The sequence below is a fragment of the Balaenoptera physalus genome (genome assembly GCF_965194825.1).
Source record: "Balaenoptera physalus genome assembly, chromosome: 5".
NCBI lineage: Eukaryota > Metazoa > Chordata > Mammalia > Artiodactyla > Balaenopteridae > Balaenoptera > Balaenoptera physalus.
Genome location: NC_138884.1, coordinates 79,016,158 through 79,041,439, shown reverse-complemented (window position 1 = coordinate 79,041,439; position 25,282 = coordinate 79,016,158). Strand labels below are relative to the sequence as shown.

The following is a 25,282-nucleotide window of genomic DNA, read 5'->3' as shown; positions in this document are numbered from 1 at the left end:
TATTGAATATAGTTCCCTGTGCTATACAGTAGGACCTTGTTGTTTATCTATTTTATATATAGTAGTTTTTATCTGCTAATCCCAAACTCCTAATTTATCCCCCTCCCTCTCTGGTAACCGTAAGTTTGTTTTCTACATCTGTGAGTCTGTTTCTGTTTTGTAAATAAGTTCATCTGTAGTCTCATTTATTCTTAATACTAATCCCATGAAGTAGAGTATATCATTTCCATTTTACAACTAAGGAAACAATGGCTGAAGTATCCCACCCGAAGTCACCCATCTCAGATTCATGCTGGATCAGGCTCCTCCTGAGTGCAAAGTACATGTGTTTTCTACCATACTCCACTATTCACAGTCACTCCTTTGTCATAATACTGGGGTCTTAAGACTGAAATATTCCTTTAAAGTCCCATGCCTCTTGTATAATTCTCGAAGCCAAAATACAGGCAGAATGCCAGATGATAATATCTGATACAATTAAATTGATATTATTTGACACCAAAAAAAAAACCAAATCAAGTGAGCCATAGTCTATCCATTTCCGACGTGACCCTTGCAGGGAGCAGCACCACAGGAATGAACATAAACATACTTAATAAACTGCAGATGTTTCCAAACGTTAAAGACCAGCTTACCTTCTTTGTTTCCGGTGCTGGTGCTCGAGGTAGTGCTTTTCTTACGCCTGAAAATGACAACGACAAAAATAGGTCAAAATGCCGTCTACCAATGATTGATAGTTTTAAGGAAAAGTAAAAATGAACCCATAACAGGAAGTCCACTCAGACTCTCTCACTCTGGTGCATTTTGCTTGTAATACTATTTTAGAACAGATTTTTTAAAATGCTATTAAAGCCAGTTTGTATTTCTGCCTTCTTGAACAGACTGTAAATGCCGCAGGGATTGGGGCCGTGTCTTGTTCACTGTAAACAAATGGGACTACCTCAGAACCAAAAAGCTTCTGCTCAGCCGAGGAAACCATCAACAAAATGAAAAGGCAACCAACAGAAGGGGAGAAAATATTTGCAACCCACATATCTGAGAAGGGGTTAACATCCAAAGTATACAAGGAATTCATACAACTCAATAGTTAAAACAAATAATAATAACTCAATTAAAAGTGGACAAAGGACCTAAACAGACACTTTTTTTAAAGACATACAAATGGCCAATAGGTACCTTAAAAGGTGCTCGACATAACTAATCATTAGGGAAATGCAAGTCAAACCACAATAAGATACCATCTTATACATATTATGATAGCAATTCTAAAAACCACACATGATAACAAGTGCTGGTAAGGATGTGGAGAAAAGGGGACCCTTGTGCACTGCTTGTGGGAATGTAAATTGATGCAGCCACTATGGAAAATAATATAGAGGTTCCCCCCAAAATTAAAAATACAACTACCATATGATCCAGCAATCCCACTTCTGGGTATATACACAAAAGAAACAAAATCAATACCTTAAAGAGATATCTGCACTCCCATGTTCACGGTAGCATTATTCACGATAGCCAAGGTATAGAAACAACCTAAGCATCCATCAACAGATGACTAGATAAAGAAAATGTGGCATATATATATAGAGAATGGAATATTATTCAGCCTTAGAAAAAGAAGGAAATCCTATCATTTGTGACAACATGGATAAAGTTGGAGGGCATTATGCTAAGTGAAATAAGCCAGACAAAAAAGGACAAATGCCACATGGTATCACTTACATGGGGAAGCTTAAAAAAAAAAAAAAAAAAAAGTCAAACTCATAGAAATAGAGAGTAGAAAAATGGTTGCCAGGGGATGGGGGGGTGGGGGAAATAGAGATGTTAGTAAAAGCTTTCAGTTATAAGATGAATAAGGTATGTTAATTACAACTCAATTAAAATATATAGAGAGCAGGAAAAAAAGATAAATAAGGTCTGAGGATCTAACGTATAACATGGTGACTATGGTTGATAGCACTGTAGTGTATAACTGAAGTTTACCAAGAGAGTAGAACTTAAATGTTTTCACACACACACACACACACACACACACACACACAAAGGTAAACATGCAAGGTGATGGATGTGTTTATTAACTCAATGGGAGGAATCCTTTCCAATGAATAGATAAGTATATCCAGTCATCTCACTGTAAAATTTAAATATGTTACAATTTTGTTAATTATACCTCAGTAAAGCTTTAAAAAAAGAGAAGAGAAAAGCTGCTGATGGTGCTACATTAGGCTCACACTTTTAACAGAGTCATTTTTAGTAGGCTTTCATATTGTGATGAAAACTCCCAAAAACAGACCTTCTGATTCCATGAGATGGTCCTACTGCTAACTAAATAAAATTATTCTTACAAAAATACACCTACCCTATGTTTACACTGTGCTAGAAAATGTGAAGGCCATATTTAACCAACATCAAAATCAAAATCATGTCACTTTCTCCCAATAATACCAACAGTATGTACATCCTGAGCACAATATAACTACAGAATAAAATTAATACTTACTACTCTCAAACAGATTATATCTTTCACATCCAGGTGCTAGTTTTTCAGTTTGTCTGCAACACTGATAACTTCCGTCTGCCCAAAATTTAGGATGATATTTAATCATAATATTATTGTTGTTCTTTATTTCTGTAATTCATAGACACATTAAATGATGAGTGAAATAAAACAGAGATAACAGAATGTTTCCTGTTGATCATTCTTTCTCAAATACTATGTTTATTATGAGGAAACCCTCATAACATATAATCCAGCATTCAGAAAATCCACAGAGTTCTCTTTCACCTCTTTTTTTGGTGAGGCACCCTTGTTAACAGAAGTGACCTCTGCTACACCGTGATGGATAAACACAAAAGTCAGCCCACCACCATTTTGTTCTGCAGAAAAAGCGATGAGGATTATGCAGGTCAAATCACTGATTAGTATACTTTACATACAAGTCAATTGATCCACATCAAATGTTGACTACATAGGCAATTTCTTAGAAAATACCAAATCCTGTTACCATAAAAGCCCGGTGCTTAGTCACCTCCAAATGTATTACACATTAAATGGAAGCACGTTCTTCTTAAAAACTATGTATATGCCACTAGAAGGAACCAGATTATAAAAAAGGAAGTTAACTTCAACATGTGTCACTTACACTAACAGAGAATGTTCTTGGAGAAACACTTACTGTAGATTAAAAGATTATAAATGCAAGATACACTAGCCGTATCTCTGTCTTAGTGACAACAATGTTATATTCTGAAATTATGTACAGATTAATATTTTATTATATGAGTTTTACCTTCTTTTAACTTCTTCACCCACCGGTCCCTGCTTTGTGCACTAGGTGCAAAAATGTAAAGTGTGTTAGCATCATGCACAACCTGAAATAAGACAAAAGATGGAACAGGTGAGAAAAGCTTAGACACAGCACGCTTGCCTAGCACAGAGCCCTTGGTACCACAGGCAACAATAAAGGATTCTGAAATGATTGACCAAAAGTCAATTACTTCCAATCCAAAGAACCTACATTCCCTTCTTACAAAAGCACATCTATTTCTTCATGTCTCCATCCAGTGGGATACACATTTTACAAAGGACTGTGCTTTTACAGAAAAAAAATATATACAGAGGCCAGGATGCTTTGCCAATCTGGTTATTTCTTGCGATCTAATTAACTAAAGTTCCTTAAGTAAACTTGGTATAACAGGGACTATTCCAATCGAATATTTTTCTGAATAATATTTGAGATGAATGGACTACTCTTTCAACATCACTCCTATACCTTCCTTTTGCCACTATAAATAACTGCAGTAGGTATCTTAATTAATCACTGACCACCCCAACTCTATACTTTGTGCTTTACAGACATTAACTCAACTAATCCTACCATCAAGGTATTAGTATTTCCATTTTACAGAGGAGGAGACTAAGGCCTATCCAAGACACCCCAATTCTAGATAACTCCCAGAGGCACTATTCACATAGAATGCACTGCAAATGGTGCCCCTTAAGTTACCTGCCCATCAGCATTTGGCTGGTCATCCAGAAAGCCAGGATCCTGACTCCAGAGTCCAAACTTTTAACCACAGTACCTCTTCCAGAGGTACCTCCAGGTGAGCAATTAAACAGTCTTATTCTTAATATTCTTAATATTAAGAATAAAATTAAGCATGGGAAACTAACCCAAGAATTTTGTCTTTGGTCTATCACTTTACCCTTGATGGTAAGTCACAAGGTGGAAATACCCCAATTGACTAAAAAGTATCTGGGGACTTCCCTGGTGGTCCAGTGGTTAGGACTCTGTGCTTCCACTGCCGCGGGGGTGGGGGTGGGGGGCCCGGGTTGGATCCCTGGTTGGGGAACTAAGGTCCTGTAAGGTCCCGCAAGCTGCTTGCGGCCAAAAACAAAAAAAACAAAAAAAACCCAAAAAACAAATCTGGCTAGAAACCTCCTTTACCATGTCACTGGATTGAACACAGATAGCTCTTTCATCAATAATTGGCTGTTCCTGACCATATTCAATAGATAATCTTGTGGAATAAAAGTTATATTTTTATGGCAAGACAAGAGAAATTTAAACAAAAAATTCTTCTCTGCCCTTTGGTCTCCTCTCTCCCTGCATTGTGCATTGTATAACTCTATTATGCATCACCAAACCTCCCCATCAGCAGAAAAACCTGCTCAACCCTAAAGAGCAAGATTCTCCTAGCAGCAATCACTCCTTAAAAGATAGCATTCCTGATCCTTCCTGATCTTGTAAGGGGTCACATGACCCACTGTGATGCCGCTTAGATCTGGAATACGTAAACTGTCAATAATACATCATACGATGTCCAGCCCTCTGTCTCAAGAAATTTACATAACTGTGTCTTGACTTCTAATGGGCAGAATAGTTCTCAGAGCTTTCTGAGATTCTCTTCCCAGGTTATAATCCTCAAATTTGGCTTGAATAAAATTTTCCATTTCTTTCTTAGATTGACTGACTAATTTTTTGTTGACAATCCCTTCTCATTCACTTTAATCAAATAAGTGCAGTCAAACAGCAATGGGAACACCATAGAACAAATACTGCTATATTCTGCTCAGTGATTAACTCATCCAACTAGCACTTTGCTGGGACTACATGAGATACAAAAATAAATCAAATACCTTACTACAAGACAGAAAATGAGATGTGATAAAGAAGTAAAGATAAAGCTCTATGAGGGACGTGGAGCTGTAGTTGCCTCATTTGGCCCATGACTTTCACACCTGTGATACTGTGATTCACCATAAGAAATATATATTGGTCTCTACCCTGGTTCCCGACACAGAGCTCCTAGAAAACTCTTGGAATTTCCTGTGCTGAGAATGATACAGGTGTCTTTTGTTATACTAATAAGGTGACTACTGGAGAGCCCCTAGGGATGAGGGCTGGTTGCCAGTGAAGCCAACCCTGTGATTAGAGGGTTAGAACTTTCAGTCCCACTACCCCCCACCTCTGAGGAGGGGAGAGGAGCTGGAGATTGAGTTCAATCATCAATGGCCGATGATGTAAACAATCATGCCCATGTAACGAAGCCTCTATGAAAACCCAAAAAGGAGAGGGTTCTGAGAGCCTCAGGGTTGGTAAACATGAGGAGATGTCCGGGGACAGATGAATAAATAAAGACAATTGATACACACACACACACACACACACACACACACACACACACAGTGGGATATTATTCAGCTTTAAAAAAGAAAATCCATCCACTTGCAACAACATGGATGAACCTGGAGGACATTATGCTAAGCGAAATAAACCAGACACAGAAAGAGAAACATTACATGACCTCAGATGTAGAATTTTAAACAAGCTCTTAGAAACAGAGAGCAAAAAAGTGGTTGCCAGGGGCAGGTGAAGGGGGGCAATGGGGAGATGTTGGTCAAAGGGTACAAAGTTTCAGTTATGCGAGATGAATGAGTTCTGGAGATCTAAAGTACAGCATGGGGACTACAGTTAACGATACTGCATATTTGAAATTTGTTAAGAAGGTAGCTAAGTATTCTCACCACCAAAAAAAAAAAAAAAAAAAAAGAAGGGAAGAAAAGAAAATGGCAACTATGTGAAATGATGGATATGCTAATTGGCTTGATTGTAGGGATCATTTCACAATGTTTACATATATCAAAACATCAGATCGTACACCTTAAATATATACAATTCTTCTGTGTGAATTATACTTCAACAAAGCTGAAAGAAATCAATCAACAAAGCAATGACAGGAAACACTAATGTCAAATGGTAAGCATGACTAAAAGCCCAGAATTTCACCGTCACAAAAATATGCCAGCTCACCTGAAATGGATATTTATTTTGACACGGAATGACACCATCATCGTTCTTCACTATTTCCACACATCTGATTTTTGACACATCAATACATCCCTTTCTGTACTTTTTCTGTTAAAAGAAAAAAAAGAGAGAGAACCATTCCAACCATAAGTTAAGGAAAAAATGTCATTAATAATAATATTTGTTTCAAAAAATCATTGATTCAAAATATTACAATTTCCTTAATAATTATCTAAACCATGTCTCCCTATATTGTTAAAATTATTCAAAATACTAACACTATGAGGACTGTAATCAAAATAATTAAGTCCTTTAATTTCCAAAGATGAAATTGCTCTGTCCTTGCCCTCCTCCAAAAGCTCTAGATCTGTTTAGAAAGAGAGTCCCTTTGATTGTGCCTTCCTCTCAGACACACACTGTAACTTCTTCAACTTCTTGATGACAGCCATCCCCTCTCCCCCGAAAAAGAAAGCATCAGAGACCAAACCAAGCACTCAATCACAAACACAAACTCCACCAGTTACATCTTCCACTCCAGCACACGGAACTCAGGAGGATGTGAGATGGACATAGGACGCTCACATAAAGCCTCCATTCAGAGTCTATATTTGAATTTTCTTTTTTCTTTCTTTTTTTTTTTTTTTCCCTTCCCTATCGCCTTTCCTCCCTGCTCAGTGCAAATCTCCCTACAGCAAGTAATTAATGACATACCAAGACTCCCTCCTCCGAATCATTCACACTCTTGAGAACAGTAATCTCACATCTGAGAATTTATCCCAGGGAAAAATCCGGAAGATACAAAGTAGTATGTGCAAAGATAACTTGATATATCATATCCATTAAAAATTATTACAAATACAATGAAGAAATAAAAAATGTTTACTGAATTATATTAACCGATACATCCCACACAAAACGCTGTATAAAGACTAAGGTTATTTTAGGAGGGGGTGTAGATAGTCATATGACAAAGAATAGAAGTAGAGAAATGAAGATGAAGAACATTGGATTATTTTGGGTGACCCAGCCCTCCCCTGGACCTAGTCATTCAAAATTGCTTCATCTAATGCTTTGAAACTCCCCTCTGGCCACAACCTTTGGGGTCCCTATCCTGCTCCCAGTAACCAGCTCTGCATCCTCACTGTCACCATGTGACCTTCAGACCTGCCAACCCTCCCAGGCCATCAGCTCCCATGTGGCGTCTGGCTGTCATTTCACCAGTGCATCCTCCCACCCTCCCTCTCTCCCCCTGTCTCTCTCTCCCTGCCTCCCACCCCCCAGCACACGAATCCCCGTACCCCCGGCATTTCCGTCAGCTCCCAGTTCTACCCACACCTTTTTCGACTCATGCATGCCTGGCTGCAGAAGGTCACGAAACAATCCTAACTGTCCTCTTTGTGCTTAGCCAGGCCTTCGCTGCTGTCCTCAGGTCTTCTGTGTATCTCTAGTGGAGAGAACCTGGTGGCCTCCATGGAGCCCACCAGTCTCATCAGGGCTACAAACCCTTCCCATTCCCCTACTTCATGGAGAAGAGAACAGCTGTCCCAGGAGCACACCCGCAACTTCTTCCTTCTGCAGGTCTAAAGCACCCTAAGATTTACCCTTTTTTTCTTCTCTTTCATCCTGCCTCTATGAGAAGGTTAAAAGGACACAACAGCTAAGGACACCATAGTGGCACTTAACAGATGTCATTTCCTTTCATGCTCACAAAATTCTCATTTTACAGATGAGGAAACTGCAGCTCGGACAGGTTAAACACATTACCCAAGGATCCCAACTGAAAGCTGGGATCCTAAAGCTCCCCAGACCTTGGATGCTCCAGCTGCAAACAGGTGACAAAATTAATGGAGCCAAGTCCCTGCGGGGGCAACCTGGATTCTGAGCATGGCCTGAGCTTCAGCCACAATAGGGAGAGGAACATTCTCTCCACCCGCGCTCTTCTAAGGTTTTTACTTCTCCTGCCTAGACACCTTCAGGCCTCTGCCATCCATACCAAGAACCTTCTTCTGGCCCTGCTACTGCCCCTAACTCTGCTCTTCCCTTGCTGAGAGAGAGATGATTACACCATCAGTCTTCATTTCCTTCCCGCCCACTCCTCCTTAACCACTTGCAATCCGCCGCCCCTCTTGTCACAGCTGCTAAAGCTGTTCTCAAAAACACCACCAATGACCAAACCCAACAGCCTTCGCTCAGCTGTCTTCTGCTCAGGCTGTTACGAGGCATTTGGGGGTGCTCCACTCTCTTCTCCTGCAGTGGCCTTGACTTTGGGTCACCCAGGCTTTCCTTCTGTCCCTTCCACTCAGTCTCCCACAGGACAACACCTGTTCTGTGCCAGCAACTGTGTCAAGGAATATATCAAGTCCATATAGGTAAAGCTCATTTCCTGAGCATACAGTCCAAATGCTGTGCCATTTAATCCTCAGATCCTCTGTGAGATAAGTGTTATTAGACACATCTTACAAAAGGAAGAAACAAAAATTAAGTCACTTGCCCAAGTTTACCTGTGGGAGAGACATACACAGCAACTTTATCATCCAACGTAGTAAGTACTGAATATAAAAAAGATGCTAAGAGAATACAGAGGAACCAAGACTTACACAATAATTTCTGAAAGGAAATTCCGATAATATCATAGGGAGGGAAATGACCAGCACAGCACATGGGATGAAAAACATATTCCAGAATGACCTAGGTTGCCTCATCTATAAAATAGGAATAATAATAGTATCCACTTCATAGATACTATTAGATAGTTATGAGTTAAATGAGTTAGTATTTGCAAAGTGCTTAGAAGAGTGACCTGTAGTATCATACCTATGAGTGTTTGCCACATAAATAAGTAGAAAATAAAGGTCAGTATGGCTGAAGCACAGGGTACATGAGGCAGGATGGAAAGGTGAGCAGGGGCCAGCTTGTAAAGAACCTGCTGCACAGTGCCAAAGGGTCTGGTCAGACAGGGCCACCTACCCTGCTCCTGGGCCTATGCCAGTTAGTGTGCAAAAGAAACTGCCAGAGCGCCATCCTCCTATTAATAAGTCACACGTGTTCACCGTAGAAACCTTAGAAAATACTAACAGCACAAAGAAAATCAAATGACCCTTAATCCCCCAACTCTGGAGAAAATCCCTGTTGACATCATGGAGTTTTTCTAGACACTGCTCTGGGGTCATTTATCACCTACCGGCTCTCTTTCTTGAGAAGCAGACTGTGGTCGGCTTCTAAGATGCCTGTCTCCACTCACCACTTGCCCCTGTGACTAAAAGCAGCTGTCAGATGGCAGTCAATCCACACAGGAAAGTTTGAGATGACTGGTATACTGAGCTGGTTTATGCCCCCTAAATACATGTTCCATGATATATAATATATTGTATTATGCTAATATTTGGGCTTATTAATCCAAATACTTTGCTATGAAGTTTGCAGATAAAGGTTCACACTTAAGTTGGCCATTCATTATTTTACCTATCCTGCCAGCAAACACTGATCAGACACCAAGCACAGCACTGTGTGCTGCAGCTTCAACGTTATGGAAGGGGGTTGAGGGTTCCCTCAAGAGGAATTCACAATCATATGGTAGGTGGAAGGGGAAGAGGGGAGTGATTCATAATCAAATAAAGATGAAGTCATGCGCTCATGGTACGCTATGGAGTGAGGCAGTGATTGGGCCAGGAAAAGCTGGGCAAGTTTTGGGGAGGAAATGATATTTTGGTTTTTAAAGGATAAGTAGGAGTTTTTCTTTAGAGAAAGTGGAGAAGAGAATTCAGGCAGCAAAAACAACAAAGCACTGATTTAGGGAACAGAAAGAAATTCCTTGTGGCTGAAGTTCAGGGTGGTTCAGGGAAAGTGTAGGAAAGGACACCAAAATGGTTATTTGAGACCAAATTAGGAAGAGGTAAGTAATGGCCATTTCACCCATTTGTAAACCAGCTTAAATGGGGAAACTAGACAAAGAGATGAAATATGACTTGTTTAAAACCACACATCAACTGAATAGTAGAACTGGGATTTAGGTGAAAGAGATCCTGCCCCTGGGCAAGTCTTACAAGATACACAGTTTTCCTTTAATTTCCAGAATTAAAATACTTTTAAAATATCAATAACAATCCTAAATTAAACTAAATTTTTATAATTGTATACAAATATCCAGGGCTGGCCCCAGGTGTATCTACAGAACACCCAGCCTCAGGTCCTCCTTTCTACACCCCTCTCCCAAGGCATCCTGAGACCCATTACACGCAGTAAGAGTTTCCCTCCAGTATTGCAAGGATCCCTCCCTTTCCCTTATACCACAACTTCTGTTCCTAATGTGGCTATTCCCAGCTGCCTGCCACAGAAGAAATCTACTGGATGAATCACCTGTGCATTGCAAAGGGACCTCAGGTCGGGGGCATGAGCTTTGGAGGCAGGCAGATCCTGAGTCCAGCCACGCTCTGCCTTCTCTCAGTTCCTCTGTCAGGAATAGGATAATACTCCTCACTTCACTAAGCTATAAGCAGGAATAAAGATAAGGTATGTAGGTGCTCAGTACAGTGTCTGGCACAAGGAAGTCACTCCCTAAATGGCAGCATTTACTATTAATTCGTCTTCACAACAACCCTGGGAAATTGTTAGGAAACTGAGCATCTGAGAGGTAACAAGACTGGCTAAGAGGCTGAACCAGAACTGAACCCAGATCTCTCAAAATCACAAAAGCTTTTACCTGACTCCCGGTCTCTCAAGCCTGAATATTTCTGGACTCTTATTTTAGAAAAAGAAAATTATCTTATGTCAAAACCTAACAATTACAGAGCATTCACTCTGAGCCAGGCACTATGTGCACCTCTCACATGGTAACTCAATGAATCTTCACATAATTATGGGAACTCTTGTCACCCCATTTTACAGATGAAGAAATCAAGACTTAAAGGGTATAATTAACTGGCAGAAAGTCATACAACAAACCAGGACCTGAACTCTTAATTCCAACCCTGAATTCTTAAGTGCCACGTACACTTTAGTAACTTGATACCACTTAACTAAGTACAAACATAAAAGTGGAAATTTCTCATGCTTATAACTCTTAGCAACTATAAGACTGTTAAGAGTTCACAAGTTAAATGCAAACAAACTGGACAATAAATAAGATTTAAACTAACAGCTTACTTGAATGTGACGGCTGGGGTGTTTGCTGGAATTGAATCCCTCTCCCCAAACCAGTTCGTCTGGCGTCCTCAGGCTTGCAAGACTGTGTGCCATGTGACGGCCTCTTCCTCCCCTCTCTTATTTCCAACTATCGAAGTATGCACATCTGTTTGCACACACGCTGTCAGCCTATCATTAGGCCTCCATTTGGTCCCACTAAATTGTTTAGTGTTCAGTCAGCCTCTGTTCTTTCTCCATGGGACACAACAATTAAAACAGACCATAAATACAAACCCAAAGATGGCTGCTGACGTGTCATGTTTAGTGACAAGGGACCATCCAGGGAACACAGACAAAAGATATGTTATATACAATAAAATATACAATAGAATTCCTAGATCTTGCAGTCCTCAGCAGACGGACAGCACCAAAGCTTACTACTGCCATTCACTGTGTTCCATCATGATCATTTCTTCACTAAGCCACATTGATTAAAGATTGATTCTGGCTTCCTTTCTTCTACTGCCAGCAAGGCACAGAGGTGCCAAAGAACCATGATAGAGACTTAAAAGAGTTCTAGTCAACCCTTGAAAAAAGAAAGAAAATGATGTATTCTACCAAAAATCTCCAACGAATCAAAGGTCTATTTTATACACAAAGGTTCTTTTCCCTTTCTACTCAGAACAGAGTTAAAAGAAAGAGTTAAAAGAAAGAGTTTAAAGAATGGGCCTCAAGTGCAGCAGGAAACATTAATCATGAGAAAGAAAGAAAACCTCAAGATGGATATGACTTTTTTTTTTGTGGATACTGGGAATAATTTTGATGTAGATCTTTCTGGTGTCAGGAGAAGTAGAATAAATAAAATAAAGTCATTTCCAACTTGGTGATTCTATGATGAAACGTCCTCTCTTTGCTAAGTACGAAATTCTAGTGAAAAACAGAAGAAAGCAAAACCAAAAACGTGGCATCCTAATATTGTTTTCCTCCCTTTTAATCATTTCATAATAATAACTGACATAGCAGCTTTACATTTTACAAAGTGATTTTACACTAAACAAACAAACACATAAAAAGAGTACTTTAACATTAAGAAGCCAGTAGTTGCATACATAAGCATGGCTTAATTATGAAGATTATGGTTTCTAACATAACATCCAGAATAAAAACAGGATAAATTATAAGGAATCTGAAGGCAAAAAATTTCATTTTCAAAATCACATAATAATCTTCATATAAGATTGTGCTGATATAGATAATTATAAGGTTTCTGGAGATAGTTTTTCACTGTATTCAAAGTTAAAGTTTTTATTCCCCCCTGAGTGATCACTTACTCTTATGATTTTTCTATACTTCTGGCAAACCTCATGCCAACTCCCTTCTGCGACCCAAGGGAACTTCTAAAAATTAATACCAGGTATGTTTTATTATAGTTGAAAGCAAAACTTACTAATGTAAGTATTTTCAAATAAGTCTAAAACTGATTTACCTAGTTTAATTCTTTTTTTTTTTAAACAGAGTCACAGATTTATTTATTTATTTATTTATTTATTTTTGGCCACATTGGGTCTTCGTTGCTGCGCGCGGGCTTTCTCTAGTTGCAGTGAGCAGGGGCTACTCTTCGTTGTGGTGTGCGGGCTTCTCATTGCAGTGGCTTTTCTTGTTGTGGAGCAAGGGCTCTAGGCACGTGGGCTTCAGTAGTTGTGGCACATGGGCTCAGCAGTTGTCGCTCGCAGGCTCTAGAGCGCAGGCTCAGTAGTTGTGGTGCATGGGCTTAGTTGCTCCACGGCATGTGGGATCTTCCCGGACGAGGGCTCGAACCCGTGTCCCCTGCATTGGCAGGTGGATTCTTAACCACTGCGCCACCAGGGAAGTCCCAAAAGTGACTTTAAATACAAAGTCAGAAGTTACTAGGAAAGAAACTTGTCAAGTCAATTAACTTTTAGAAATATTTATGTGAATAGTATGTACAACAATTGACTATATTGCTAGACTCTAGGCTCTCTTTACTTACCTACATGGACTTTTTTTTAACTTACTGAAAATGCCAAAATATTTTGAGTATTGTTTAATATTTTAACACAGCAGAGTCAATGTGTCATAATGGTTGAGAGCACACCTTCATTGTCAGGCAGACCTGCATTTAAATGCCAGCTCTGTGGCCCAATGCAAATTAATTAACCTCATTTAGTCTCTATTTCCTCATTTGTAAAATGGGGATATTAAATAACTTATCTCCTAGATTATTGTGAGGATTAATTGTGATACGTTCATAAAGCACTCGACACAATATCTGGCCCATTGCAATCACTAATATGTTATTAGTATAATTTTTTTGCCTTTAGATAAAAGATTTCTAAAATTTTTCAGCACTTAAACCCTTTTTTCCCACAAATAGATCAGAGGATTTAATGAAGATATTTTAAATACTTTACTGGCTTTTACACTGTGTCCTTAGGTAACATAGCAATATTTCTCCACTCTCTCCTCAGAGGAATTCAACAAATACTCCAAGAACTTAAAAACCTAGGAGTAGACAATTAAGCTATAATGCATAAAACACTGCAGAGCAAACTAGGGAACTAGGATAGCAGAAGCACTCTGTCTCTTGAAATAAAACAATATTTTAAGAAGCTATTTTTTAAGAGTCATGTACCACAATGTTCACTGCAGCTCTATTTACAATAGTCAGGACATGGAAGCAACCTAAGTGTCCATAAACAGATGAATGGATAAAGAAGATGTGGCACATATATACAATGGAATATTACTCAGCCATAAGAAGAAACGAAATTGAGTTATTTGTAGTGAGGTGGATGGACTTAGAGTCTGTCATACAGAGTGAAGTAAGTCAGAAAGAGAAAAACAAATACCATATGCTAACATATATATATAGAATCTAAAAAAAAAATGTTTATGAAGAACCTAGGGGCAGGACAGGAATAAAGATGCAGACGTAGAGAATGGACTTGAGGATACAGGGAGGGGAAGGGTAAGCTGGGACAAAGTGAGGGAGTGTCATGGACTTATATATACTAACAAATGTAAAATAGAGAGCTAGTGGGAAGCAGCCGCATAGCACAGGGAGATCAGCTCAGTGCTCTGTGACCACCTAGAGGGGTGGGATAGGGAGGGTGGGAGGGAGATGCAAGAGGGAGGAGATATGGGGATATATGTATATGTATAGCTGATTCACTTTGTTATAAAGCAGAAAGTAACACACCATTGTAAAGCAATTATATTCCAATAAAGATGTTAAAAAAAAAGAGAGAGAGAGAAAGAAGCTATTTTTTAAAGTAGTTAGGTCCTATCTATTGATTACCACAGAAATGCAGGAAGAGTCCAGCAACTACTTAGGACAATATTTTCTGAGCATCTAGTATATGCTAGAAAATGTGCTAAGCACAAGAGACGCGGAGATTAAAAAATACGGCCACTGTATTTACCCGAGAGAAATGAAGGCATCTGACCACACAAAGACTTGTACAAGAATATTCACAGAAGCTTTATTTGTATTAATTGAAAACTGGAAACAACCCAAATGTCCATCAACAGGTGACTGGACAAACAATGAAATACTTCACAGTAATAAAAAGAAATGCAATATTGATACAAAAGATGAATGTATTTCAAAATAATATGCTAGGTAAAAGAAGCTAGCTTTTTAAAAAGAGTACATGCTATATGAGTTTATTCTAAAATTCTCATACATGCAAACTAATCTATAGTGTCAAAAATCAGATCAGTGATTACCTAGGGACAGTGGGAATGAAAGAGGAGGTATGAATTACAAAAAGCATGGGGAAATTTTGGGGGGTAATGGATATGTTCATTATTTTATTGTAGTGATAGTTTCACAAGTATATACATATATCAAAAAAAATTTTGGGGGGTAATGGATATGTTCATTATTTTACTGTAGTGATAGTTTCACAAGTGTATACATATATCAAAACTCCTTAAATACTAAAAACAGCATTTTCTTTGCTGCTTGTGTTACAAACTGCACAATGAATTTAGTGAGTTTCAAATGTTATATTAGTCACATTGATGCTTATATACATGTTTAGGCACAGGTAGCTACACTGTGAAAATGATAGTAGTTCAGTAATATAAAATAATAAAATAATAAAAGTCACATAAGTGTCATAGGCAGATTTGTATCTGGTTTTTTTTCCCGAGAAAATATTTACTGTAAATTATTTTCTACTTTGGGATAAAAAATATTTTGTAATTATATTCAAACTATACATATGTGTGTGTGTGTGTGTGTGTGTGTGTGTATATATATATATATATATATATATGCCAAAAATTTGTAGTGCTAGGCACAATACTCATTGTTCCAGCAGGAGGAATAATTCGATACTCTAAACTGCTGAAAATCTTATAGTCTCCTTACGTGATCTGTCTCTGGTTCAGTTCCTATTACAGTATAAACAGTAGAAATTTGATGGATATTTTTCTTATTTCAGTAAGAAATAGGAATGGTTAAGGGAAAAGTTCCTTTTTCTTATCTCCTATAAAAGGACAAAAATTCTACAATTTTGATAAAATTTGTTAAATACCTGGGAATAAACTTTATAAGAAATGAGTAGAACATATATGAAGAAAAATAGAAAACCTCACTAAGAGATATAAAGGAGAATTCTAGGTAGGAAATCTAAACAACCATAAAAAAAAACTCTTCAAATAATACATGCAGTTTACTATACATTGATTATAACCTCAATAGAGCTGAAAAAATATGGCCGCTGCCGTCAGGGACCTTGACATCTGGGAACATTTGGAAACTAAGAAATTCTTTGCTAATAATTTAGTGTTATAAATCATAGACTTAAAAAAGGAAAACCGCAACGACAAAAGAAAAGAATAGGTATAAAAATTAAGCAACATAACTTCATAATGGGCCAGAAGTAGGCAATCAATCAGTTCACAATTAAATAAAGGCTCTGTCTTAGTTTTTATTCTGATTTGGAAACAACTTATCCATTCACCTGATTCATCTAGTACTAAATGAATTTCTGGTTAAGAAATAAAATTAATTTAATACCTTCTCCCAAAGCTGGTGCCCGATCCTACCGTCCTCTTTCTTCCTTTCTCATCACCTGTTTCTTCGAGGCAGGCATGGTAAAGGTCACCAACTGGAAGGTCAATGAAGACACACCACCTCCTCCTCAGCACCTGGCACATGGCAGGTGCCCAACAACTTTTTGCATAAGTGCATGAATGAATGAGGATGTGAATGAACAGGAGGGGATTCAGCTAAGTGGACAGGAGGCCTTCCTTAGGTCTGATTTCACAATATCCAGTCACAGCCACCACTTTTCTGTGACTATGCTGTTTCAGAGAATAATTTTGGCTAGCTTTATTTCTGCCCCTGCTCTCTCAGACATATGCCATCCCAGGTGGGCATAGGCACGCCACAAATCACCAGGACCTAAGAGGCCCTTCCTCTGCCCCTCTGTTCAATCAAAGCACACTGCTGCATGTGTGAATACCAATTAACAGAGTAACTGTCACGTTACAATCCTCAGAGACACAACTCTATCAAGGGACCCCTCCTCAACCACAGAGATGGTAATTCCTGGATATGTCTCTGCAAATCTCCGCCTTTTTTGTTTGTCTGTTTAAGTAGGAAAAGAGAAGAAACAGAGAAAAAAGAGAGAAGGAAGGTCCTTTAACCTAGGTTTCGGTTCTCAAGTTTCTATGGTTAACAGTGACTAGTAGAACTTTGCTTCCGTACTAGGGATTCTGTGTGCGTGTGTGTGTGTGTGTGTGTGTGCGTGTGTGTGCGTGCATTCTGAGGCTCTCCAGTAGACACTTCGCGTGTTCAGGGGTTTTTTTAAATGACATTTTATATCTCTATGAAAGTGGAAATAACTAGAATCACACGAACGTGATCTCTTATCAAGAGGAACTTGGGAGAGAGAAGCTTTGTGAGTTTCTGGTGGGTGAGAATTACAGACAGCAAACAGGGCAAAACAGAAAATTCCATTTCCGGGATGGGTGGTAGGTGGCAGAGGCAATTAGTAGTGCCAACACACGAGGCAAACTCTGTGGCTTTTGCATGCTGTATGAACCCACAGCTGCAGCACAAGTAGGGGTACGATTCTCATCCTCACTCCCAGTATCCCCATCATGACCAAAGGGATTGATGGATCCAGAGAAATCACAGCTCCAGGAGTGGGAAACCCCTGTGGCAACTGCCCCGCAGCCTCATACTAGGAGGCTGACCCGTGATACACACGCAGGACTGGGTTTCTGGGCAGGGAGAAAGCTGGGAGGCTCATAGCCTCTTGGGAAATTGGCCTCCACACTGTCCACACCGGACCAGTTCCTCCACTAAGAAAAACCTTTCTCTCTGCTTATCTGATTTGAGTGGACCACAAAGGTGTTTTCAGACAAGTATGAACTGGAGATGTGATTTCTTTAACACTGAACCGAGATCTGCTAGGGTCCTGCAAGACCAGAGCATTAACTTGGTCTTTAAAGAAGCTTCCACTGGACCATATACAATATTTGTCTAGTTTTCTCCAGTGTTAAAGGGATCAGCCTGCAGTTTGTTTTCTAAATACCTTTAAAATATTCAACGGCCTATAACAGTAGCTTCCCTAGACTACTTGCTGCCCCTGAGAAAGCGACACACCTCCTTTTTTTCCTATAAAGATAATCGGTCGTCCTAGGAAAAGGTCCTTCCTTTTGCTTCTACTGGGGCCTAGGGGCTGGGGGTGAAGGGGAGGAGAGTGAGGAGGTGGACGTGGGGAGAAGGAATCACCAGGAGAACACCAGCAAGAAAGAGAAAATGTGTATCTTAGATTGAGGTCTCTCATAAGGAAAGAGGAACTGCCCATCAATTCTCCCCACAGTAAGATACCCAAAGAGAAATATACAAAATTGCCTATTTCCATGGGTTTCTGGAGGCCTAATGGGTGCCAATCACTGCTTTTACTATGGTTTCTATAGGAATATTCACTTTGTGTTACAATTAATTTACGGAAAACGTTGGTAAAACAACCTCTTAATTGCAAACATTCTACAGATAAAATTATTTTTAAAACAATTTCTTCCACTAACTGGGTATGCTTTATGACATCAAGGAAGTTCTGTTGATATGTTTTGAGGTGTAATGATAGTATAAAGGTTCTACTTAAGATGGAGACTCTGTCTTTTGTAGATGGATACTGAAGCGTCTGTAGAAGAAATGGTATGATTTCTATATGATAATGAGAGTGGGAAGGATTTGCTAGAAGATAATGGAAGTGGGGGGAGGGAGTATGACTGGGGATTATTTGGCTGAGTGTTGGATACATGGGGGTCACTGCACTATTCTGTCTACTCTTGAGTATGTTTGAAAAGTCTAAAAAATACTTCTTCCCATCACATTTTTAAAAATCCTGATCAAAGCAGTAGTTGGGGGCTTCCCTGGTGGCGCAGTGGTTGGCAGTCTGCCTGCCAATGCGGGGGACACGGGTTCAAGCCCTGGTCTGGGAGGATCGAGGCGAAGAACCAACACAGCCAAAAATAAATAAATAAATAAAAGAATAAAGCTATCCTTTGTTTTTTTTTTTTTTAAAGATTTATTGATTGATTGATTGATTGTTATGTTGGGTCTTCGTTTCTGTGCTAGGGCTTTCTCTAGTTGGCGCAAGTGGGGGCCACTCTTCATCGCGGTGCGCGGGCCTCTCACTGTCGCGGCCTCTCTTGTTGGGGAGCACAGGCTCCAGACGCGCAGGCTCAGCAGTTGTGGCTCACGGGCCTAGTTGCTCCGCGGCATGTGGGATCTTCCCAGACCAGGGCTCGAACCTGTGTCCCCTGCACCAGCAGGCAGACTCTCAACCACTGCGCCACCAGGGAAGCCCCTTTCCTTTGTTTAAAAAAAAAAAAAAAAAAGCAGTAGTTGGATCTACTTACAAAACTTTTTTGGGAGAATATAGAAAGGCTCCATTATAAACGGGTAGAAAGTACAGATGGGCAAATTGCTTAACTACGACTACTAAAGCTTCAGCTATCCTTGTGGTACTGTGTTACACTGGCTTCAGAAGAAGAATCAACACAATCCCTGATGCTCACACAGTGCTCTTAGAGGTCATGTTTATACAGCTCCTCGCATCCATCAATCTCTAAGTGCTCCAAATTTAATTATAGATCTACTGATCCTGCTCAAGTAATGACTTATTTAGCATCTGCATTTTACAATTAGGTAAATAGGGCACTGAGGTTAAACCAACTGATCAAGGGCAAATGAAGAAGGTACAGAACTCTAGGCTGCACTGCTCTACTCTTCATTGACTATCACAGCTGGGGGCCATAATTAAACTATTCATCCCTCTTAGTTTGCTATTGCTAATACAATTAACCCTCAAATAATCTAGTAAAAATTAATCCATGTTGCAGAATATATGGCCATTCCAAGAGATGCTCCCCAATGCCAAATACAAGATCCTCACAGCCTAAGCTATACTCACTGTGAGCCCACCAGCACCTGTGATGGGGCATTATCTGTTTGATTTTCTCTGAGGGACCACATCACACCACCTAGACAGCACCCGGCCTCACAAGGCTTTCAAGGAGCTTGTAGGAGTTACTGTAGCAACTCCAGTGAGTATATCTGAAACCTCCATATTACCAAGCACAGGCTTTTAAGTGGATTCAGAAAGAAAGGTGGCTTTTCTCATCAATTCACTAAGGTAATATTAGGTCAAACCAGAAGAAACTGCTATTTTTGTTGTCAAAAATGATCAAATACTAGTAATTTCAAATGGTTCCATTTAATAGATTTGTACCTTTAGAACATTTTGGTCCTACTCACATACCTCACAGTCTGAAATAAAAGCAGCCTGTACTTTTTCTAACTTCTGCATATCATAAATGCAGTTATCATTCGTGAAACTCTTGTTGGGTACCTGATGTCCACAATAGATGGGTAGGGGAACAGCGCCCACCTGATGTGCTCACCACCAGCACCCAGCACAGCCAGAACTCAATCAATATTTGGTGTGGACAACCCAGGAAAATGTTGGAATTATAATTAGATTTAACTTAACCAAATTAAAGCACCAGACAGTTAATCTAGAGTAAGCTCAATTATTTTAAATCACACACTATTTCAATTGCCAAAGTGATAGTTACTTCATTGTTGCATGTTTCATGGATATCACAATTGTGAACTCTGTAATTTGTAAACTTTTCATTCCTAGTTATGAAAGGAAGTAGGTCACAATGAATAGTTTATGTCCCCAAATCAAAAAGTCTTACATTCCATACACAGGATATTAAACAATGTCTGGAATTAACCCACATATCCTCAGACCTTTCTATTATCTCCCCTACACCACCTTACCCCTCCAGCTCTCACAGTCAACATTTATGTACTATCTGCTCCTGTTCCCAGGAATTTCCTGCTGATTGGGAAGAGATGATTATTCATAAGGCAGTGTGAAAAGTTCTTTCCCGAACAAAATGCAGTGGGACACAAAGGAAGAAGAGGTTAATTCTTCCAGAAGAAGAGTCAGAGAAGGCTGCACGGAGAAGGAGTCTCTTTGAGCTGACTGAGCCTTGAATCATGAACAAGAGTTTTCCAAGCAAAGAAAGGAGAAAAAGTATCACCAACAACTAGAACATCAATAAGCAAAGGTGTGTGGTTACAAAAGAGCACAGCAGATCTAGGGATGTCAGTGTACCTGTAGGTTCAGATGTACTGAGGAGGACAGGTGCAAGAGGCAGGAGAGGAGGCTGGGAGGGTGGGAAGGGACCAGATTACGAAGGGCTCTGTACACAGGGCTAAGGGGTTGCGCTTAATCTTCAAGGCAATGAGGAACCACGGCCTTGAATGATTATATTTTGGCATGCAAGGACCCAGGCGGTTAAAAACAGAAAACTAAGCCTGGCTCTGTTACTTGGTGTGCTATTCTTTGGAGGAAGAAACCCGGGTAGCTTTTGAAAAACAAAAATAAAAGGATAAACCATTTTTACTTTGTTTTACATATCTTATACCTCTTCAGACTAAGAACCAGCAGGACTCTAACAAGAGCTTACTGCTTAAGAGCAAAGACTGGAGCCAGAATGCCTGAGTTTGAATCTCAGCTCTGCCACTTACTTGCTGTGTCTCGTTAGACAAGTTACTTAACCTCTCTGTGCTCTAGTTCCTTTCGCTATACCATGGGGTGAGTAATAGCACCACAACTTCATAAGTTTGTTGTAAGAATTCAAGAGTCAATTCATGTTAAGCTCTCAAAACAAAGCTGACAAATGGTAAATGCTTGATAAAATTAGCTATTAATATTATTTTTAAAAAATATTAGTCCTTAGGGAAAATAAAGGAAAAGTCACTAGTTCTGTTAAAGGAAAGACCCTCACACTTACCTTCTAGACTCTAGGAAAGATCTTCTGAGAACTGATGTCAAATTTGATTGTATCTTAGAAAATAAAATGGCATGAATGAGATTCTTCCCTGGGTCATGACAAATATCAGTTCCCTAAAATTAGAGGAGGATACACTAGAAGTGACCAGTATCCACCAACATCCACTCTTTTCATCCAGAAAAAGAGATTAACCTTTACTTCATGGGTCTGATAATTCTGTTTTTTAAAAGGACGGTTGATGCTTCATGTGACTGTGCTATTTTTGCCTTTTGAGGCTATTTTAGCTGTCTTACAGTATGAAACCAATAATGAATCAGCAAGTGACTATATACGCACTTCCTTTTCATGTTAGAAACAGTTGATCTCTGGTAACGCACAGCCTTTACACACAACAGCAGAGAACACCTTTGGCCAAGAATTTCTCTTCCTTCAAAGTATTACAAAGGCATACTTCTACCAGTTTCTTAGGCTTTCTTGAGGGCTAATTCTTTTTCTGTTGAATATAAAGATTAATATAAGTATGAATCAGACAGTCTCGGCTGGATTCCTGGCTCTGCCACGTTCTGGCTCTACAACCTTGGGTAAGGTACTCAACCTCCCTGCCCTTCAGTTTCCTCACTTGTAAAATGGGAATGATAACTGCAGCCACCTTATAAAGTTCAGAGGATTAAAGTTAATACTTGCAAAGCACAGAAGACCATGACATATGGTAAGCACTACGGAAGTATTTGGTGAATTGAAGAAAAAAAAAAAAAAAAAGCTTACAAAAAAGTCCCAAAGCCCTCTGCTCCTAAGCCCAGAAGGCAATCTTGTTTCCACTGTGCAAAAGGATGTGCATTCAGCAGACCATAAGAGTACTGACCAAATTTTAAAAACCATTGCACTTACATTGCTGTCTTCCTCAATCATTCTGTAATCTAAATACTTGGGTTTATGCTTCCATGGACCTTTTGGCTCTTGAGATTTTATTTAGGTTACCTTGAAGATAGTATAGAACATAGAGATTAACCATAGTAAACATGAATACTAAATTGAAGAACGCTTAATGACCAGACAGCTGTTTGGCAAATAGTTTGCTGACCCAGCAGACTTAATTCTGCTCCTGTTGGAAAAAGAATCTGTCTTGATTCTTCTGACTTTATACTGGTTGTAAAAGAAACAGCATAATAGAATAACATGTTTTTCTTGTTTAACTGGTAGTTGAATATAGAACTTAGGTATAATGGTTTTTCTCTTTTTGGAATGTTTTGTATTTGAACCTTAATAAAACTTAACATGCAAAAAAAAAAAAAAAAAAAAAGGATGTGCATTCAGGAACCAGGAAATGATAAAAAGGATAATGCTTTCCATTGCCTCTGTTTTTAAAGTAGATATATCTTCCTTCTTAAATTTTTTTTTTTGCCCAAACAGACAGAAGAGTTTGAAATAGTCTGTCTGCATACAAATGGCCTTGCAGGGTAGGTATTTTCTCCATTTACAGATAAAGAAACTGAGACTCAGAGAGTTTTATCAACTGACCAATGTCACAGCTGGTAAATGACAGATCCAGGATTCAGAGCAAATCTGTCTGGCTTTAAAGCCTGCTGCACATCCCCTTGGGAAGCTAACTCCTTCTGGGATAAAGAGAATTAAATGGATTAGATCTGATGATTTCAAATTCACTTCTCTAGTCCCAACTTCTCACTTGGGCCTGATTTAGTATCTCTGACTACGTAGCAAGACACTTCTCTTTATGTCTTTCATTTATATCTCTTTAACATGATACAGAATAAATTCGCCATACCCATCCTTGAACCTCAATCCCATTCAATCATTCAACAATCATTTATTATCTACCACAGGTCAAGTACTGGGCTAAGCAATGCTTTCACCTGCCTTGTGATTAGTTAAGAGTCAGAGACTGAAAAAACAATTGTACTAATAATTCATTGAACAGAGATAGGTGGTAAAAAGTAAAAAGCACAAGATGATATGATACATGGAAAACTAATCTAACCTGGAAGATCCGAGAGGCTGCGCTGAGCAAGTGATATTCAAGCTGAAACCCGAAGAAGCTAGCCAGTCAAGGGAGGGGATGCATGGATTCTGGACAGACGACATAGCTAAAGTACATGCTCTAATGTGGAAAGGAGCCTTTAAGGAACACAAAGACTGGTGAGCTGGAAGGTTACAAGTGAGGAAGAGAAGGAATTGCAGATGAATGTAGGCAGATGGGCAGGCTACTGGACCAAAGGCCTGCTGAGGACTTTTGAGGTTTAAATTAGGGATAATGAGAAGTTTCTGAAGGGTTTTAAGCAGGAGAAGAACATGATTGTATTTGTGTTTTTAAAAGATCACTGTGGCCATTATGGACCACAGACTGGAGAGGACGAGAGTAGAAAAAGGAGCCTATTAGGATGTGACAGAGATCCCTAGTTGTCTAGCCACAATATCCACTTCTCAGCAGTAACGGAACCCTAACTTTTAGTTGTGTATATTGATATTCAGAATAAAAGACTATTTCTTGGCTCCCTTTGCAGCGAAGTATGGCCATGTGGCCAAGTTCTAGTCAATGAGATACAGGCAGAAGTCTGTATGGAACATAAGGGAAGGCTGTTAAGGGAAATCGACTCAGGTGCCTTCTTGCTTTTCTTTCTTCCTTCTTCCAACCCGAAATTCAGAAAAGATGGCTGCAGCACCAGCAAAAATCTTGGGCCAAAATAAAAGATATAAGCTAGGATGATAGAAGGGAAAGACAGGCTCCAAGATCCCTGGGTTGGATCTACCATACCAGTTTAGGACAGCCCGCCTCCAGTCTTTGTCTTTTTTCCACCTTGACAGAGAAAAAAAAAATTCTATTTTATTTAAGCTATTGTACTATTATTTAGGGGGTTTGTGTGATATATAGCCTAACTCCATCCTAACTGATAAAGAGGCTACTGTATTCATCCAAGAAGAGGCAGGGGTGGTTTGGATCATGGTGGTGGTAGAGATGGGAAAAAATGGCAGGACTGAGATTATATTTAGAAGATAGAATCAACAAAATCTGTTGAGAGTCCAGACATGAGAGAGGGTGAAGGAGAGGGGTAAGGTCAGACTGACTTCCAGGTATCTGGCACAAGCAGCTGGGTAGACCACGGTACAATTACTGAGGCAGAGATGGTAGGGACATCCTAAGTTTCTTTTCAGACATCCTGAATTTTAGACGCCTATGGAAACTCTGAGGCCTCAGAATAGACATCAGGCTGGGAAACGTGGTGGAGACGTCATTCGCACGTACATGCCAACCCAAAGCCACTGGAATGGATGATGTCTCCTAAGGCAAGCGCAGAGTGAGAAAAGCGGCCTGAGAACAGAACCTGGAGGAACACTGACTCTTGAAGGAGACAAGAACCAGTAGCCAGAAAGGAAGCAGGAAGACCGTGAAGTTCACCCCAGGAGATAAACGCCGTTACTCATTATATGAACAAGAAGGGCTAGGGGCCATCAGAGAGGCAGGGAGATCACTT

General features: G+C 39.6%; 1 protein-coding gene across 8 annotated transcripts in view; it reads right to left on the bottom strand.

Moving 5' to 3' along the window:
- Positions 1-25,282, bottom strand: part of TEC (tec protein tyrosine kinase) — a 142,579-nt gene that overhangs the window by 33,278 nt on the left and 84,019 nt on the right. For all 8 annotated transcript variants that reach the window (XR_014263871.1, XM_082462473.1, XM_082462478.1 and 5 more), the window contains 4 exons: positions 6,315-6,419; positions 3,291-3,372; positions 2,501-2,629; positions 636-682 (listed from right to left, as the gene is read on the bottom strand). Coding sequence is in view for 7 of the 8 variants with exons in the window: in XM_082462473.1 (XP_082318599.1) it covers positions 636-682; positions 2,501-2,629; positions 3,291-3,372; positions 6,315-6,419 (363 nt within the window). In the remaining variant the exon portion in view is untranslated. The remainder of the gene's footprint in view (positions 1-635; positions 683-2,500; positions 2,630-3,290; positions 3,373-6,314; positions 6,420-25,282) is intronic.